At 60.8% G+C, this 3,008-nt stretch overlaps 1 protein-coding gene and 1 long non-coding RNA gene across 5 annotated transcripts in view; one reads left to right on the top strand and one right to left on the bottom strand.

Annotated features, from left to right (window-relative positions):
* ADCYAP1 (adenylate cyclase activating polypeptide 1) overlaps positions 1 to 3,008 on the top strand; it is an 8,263-nt gene that overhangs the window by 2,781 nt on the left and 2,474 nt on the right. The window contains exons 1-2 of one of the 4 annotated variants that reach the window (XM_085319287.1): positions 634 to 707; positions 1,650 to 1,757. The exons of 1 other annotated variant lie outside the window; for it this stretch is intronic. In XM_085319287.1, coding sequence (XP_085175413.1) covers positions 649 to 707; positions 1,650 to 1,757 — 167 coding nt within the window. In that variant the 5' untranslated portion in view covers positions 634 to 648. Of the gene's footprint in view, positions 1 to 633; positions 708 to 1,475; positions 1,542 to 1,649; positions 1,758 to 3,008 lie in introns of those variants that run through there. 2 more of the 4 variants (XM_085319288.1, XM_085319289.1) reach the window with 2 other exon arrangements.
* On the bottom strand, positions 419 to 1,888 carry LOC146587608 (uncharacterized). Its single transcript, XR_014897608.1, has 2 exons — positions 1,727 to 1,888; positions 419 to 619 (listed from the first exon to the last, which is right to left on the bottom strand). It is a non-coding gene; the product is annotated as an uncharacterized LOC146587608 (long non-coding RNA).

The raw sequence follows: 3,008 nt of genomic DNA, 5'->3' as shown, positions 1-3,008 counted from the left end.
GTCCCCGCGGCTGCCGTGGGGCTGCGGCGGGCGGCACACACGGAGCGCTTGCGGTACTGCTGGTTTCCCCCCGGGGGGGAGGGAGGGCGGAGAGGAAGAGTTGCGTAATGATAACAACACTAATAATAATAAAATAAGAGAAGGGGGAGCAAGAGAAAAGGACCCCCTCCCAAGTCTCCGTGGAAATGCGGGTCCCGCGTTGGGGTTGCTCCGCCGGCGCTCGGCCCCCGGGCCGGCTCCGAGCTGCGGGCRCAGCCGACCCCGAGGAGTAGTGCGGAGCCAAGCCCGGGGCGGGGGTGGGGGGTGGGAGGGAACCCCGGCCAAGCCCGGGGGACCCCCCCAAGCCCACCCCTAACCTTTCTCCCCTGCCTCATGCTCCCTTCCCACGGCAGGTAAAGCTTGACCGTGGCGAACATCCTTTTAAGCTTGTGGGATTGCTTGGGTTTTTATTGTTTTTTTTTATTATTATTATTATTATTATTTTTGGGGGGAAGCATGAGTTGGTGTTTATGAGAAGCTTTATGACTCCTGATAAGCTCATCTTTGAGGACGACACAGAACTGTGTTCCTTGAGGAATTGGGGTGGTGACGTCTTTTCTGATACCCGATTATTACGTGACTGGGAAAAAAAAAAAAAGCATTTGATTCATGAATAAAAATCCGGACACCACCACGGGGGCAACAAACAATATTGCCCGTCCTCTAAGGTAACATGCAGGCAAATGTTTACGAAGAGGGCTCTTGCTGAAGCGGGGTGTTTGCAAAGATTTTGCTGCTAATTGCGTATCAGACGGAAGGCTGCGGAAGGCTGGTCAAGTTTGGAGCCACCGAGCAGGAAGAGAAAAAGAGGAGAAAGCTGAAGGCTCTCAGTGAGGGGAGAGATCTGGGGAAGACAACATCTCAAGCAGCCAGCCCTCGGCTCCCCTCCTCCTCTCCCTCCCGGGCTCACTCGCTCTCTTCCCGCTTCCCCTGTGTTCGCTTCTCCGCCGACATCTCGCTCCAGCCCTCTTTCTTTCTGTCCCTTCCCTCGCAGACTCCACTTCAGATCTGTGCTACTACCTGCAAACTTTTTGTTCTTTGTGTTTTATCTTTTTTTTTTTTCGGAGTGGACTCCCTTTAAATCAGCAAACAAGTAACTGCTGCATTTGCATCTTCTTCATCCCGTGGGTCCTTCGCCCACCGGAGAGGCGATGCCACGAGGGTTTTAACACCTTTCGGCCGCAACTTGGGAGACAGCTGTATTTTTCTCCCCCATTTTTTTAATTTTTATTTTTTTTTAAGACCTACCCTTTTGGTTTCGCAGCCAAACGCTCTTAGTGCCAGGTGTTTAGAGTTTAATGGTAAGGACACAAGCCGGCTCTGCGGGCCTTCCCTGCACCGGCGGCCGGTCGCGGGGCGGGCGGGCGCCGACGGGGCGGGCGGCGGCAGCTGCGCGCTGCTCCGCGCTGCTCCGCGCCGCTCCGCACCGGGCGTCCTGCGGACGGCGCTCGGCTCCAGAGGCCGCGCTGCCTCCCTCTCCGGCGGGCTCGGCGAGGGGCTTGGTGGGTCGTGTTTTTTTCCCCTTTTCCCATTTTTTCTTTTCTTTTTTTCTTTCTCTTTTTCTTTTTTTTTCTTTTTTTGACCGAATTTCTCCTTTCCCTCCCGCACAGAGTGGCAATGTGTAGCAAAGCGTTCCTAGCACTCCTCGTCTATGGTATAATAATGCATTGCAGCGTCTACTGCTCACCTGCGGCTGGACTTCAGTACCCGGCGCTCAGGTAGGTCCGCCCTCGCCCCGGGGGCTCCTCCGGGRCCCCTGCAGGCCCCTGCTGCCCTCAGCTTGCTAAGGGAAGGGAACACTTGCAAGGGAGGAAAGGGAAAGGGTATGGGGGAGGGAGTCACCAACGAAACCCCCTCCACTTCGTCCGTGAGCCCACCCCCTCCACCTGAGCAGAGGGGCCGCGGGGTGGAAAAAACCCTGCGTCGCGGATATAAAAGAGGGAAGGGGGAAGGGGGGGGTACCCCGCCAGGCTGCTGCCCTAACTTCGGGGAGGCGAGGGGGGCAGTGCCCAGGATCCCAGCGCTGATAATCCGCGGCCGCGGCAGGGGGATCCCGCTCTGGTGGGTCTCGGCCGGCGGATGCCTCCCCTCGGCGGGGCGGCCCGGCCCGGAGGGCGCCCCCGGGCTGCGCGGCTTGTCTGCAGCCGGCCCGGGACACCGCGGGCATCGCCCGCCCGGACGGGGAGCCCGGGCGGCAGCGATGCGAGCGCTGCTGGGGCTCACGGAGCCGCAGTGGGGGCTTACGGCGCTTCAGTCTCTTCCCCGCCGTGTCGGTGTTTATACTAGCTCCCCCCTTACGGGGAAAAGCGGCTGGCAAGATTGTTTGGTTTTCTTTTAAATATGTGTTGTATCTGTCCGGCGGTGGTTTGCTGGTGCCTGTCTTGTCCCTTCCCCCCGGGGATGCGGGGGCGTTTGGAGCCTGTCGTGTTTGCGGGCAGGACTGGGGCAGCCCCGGCCGGGTCGGCACAAGCGACTTGACCGCGCTGGGCCGCGGCTGGGCGCGCAGGACGCCCGGTCTAGAGCACCCTGGTCCCACCGTGCTGGTAGCCCGCGGGGCTGGGGGTGTCGCGGGGGCTGGGGAGGTTTTGGGGCGCGGGGCTGTTGTCTGAAGTGCCGGGATGTCCTCGGGGGGCCGTCGCTGTGCGGCTCAGCCGTGAGCGGGGGCAGGCGCCGGGTGCCCCAGGCTGTGCGCAGAGGGGGTCCCTGCTCGGACTCGGAGRTGTCCTCGCAGGCAGCGGGCCTCGCCGCGGAGCCCGTCGGGCCCGGCCCCCGGCAGCCCCGTCATCTGCCCGCCGCGGGGCCGCAGGGCGGCCGGCAGCGGCAGGCACCCGGCTGGCTTCATTCAAGCGCCTGAATTAGCAGAAGTGAAACACTTTAGCGGCATCTATTATTAATACCCCCGCTAAAGCTCACAGACAAAAATAGCTGCCTGTAACGTACCATGACCTACATCGTACTGCGGAGAGAGC

Source organism: Rhea americana, unplaced genomic scaffold (genome assembly GCF_003343005.1).
Source record: "Rhea americana isolate MKP2758 unplaced genomic scaffold, rheAme1 scaffold_58, whole genome shotgun sequence".
In the NCBI taxonomy this organism is placed as follows: domain Eukaryota; kingdom Metazoa; phylum Chordata; class Aves; order Rheiformes; family Rheidae; genus Rhea; species Rhea americana.
This window is presented reverse-complemented; position numbering and strand designations above follow the sequence as displayed.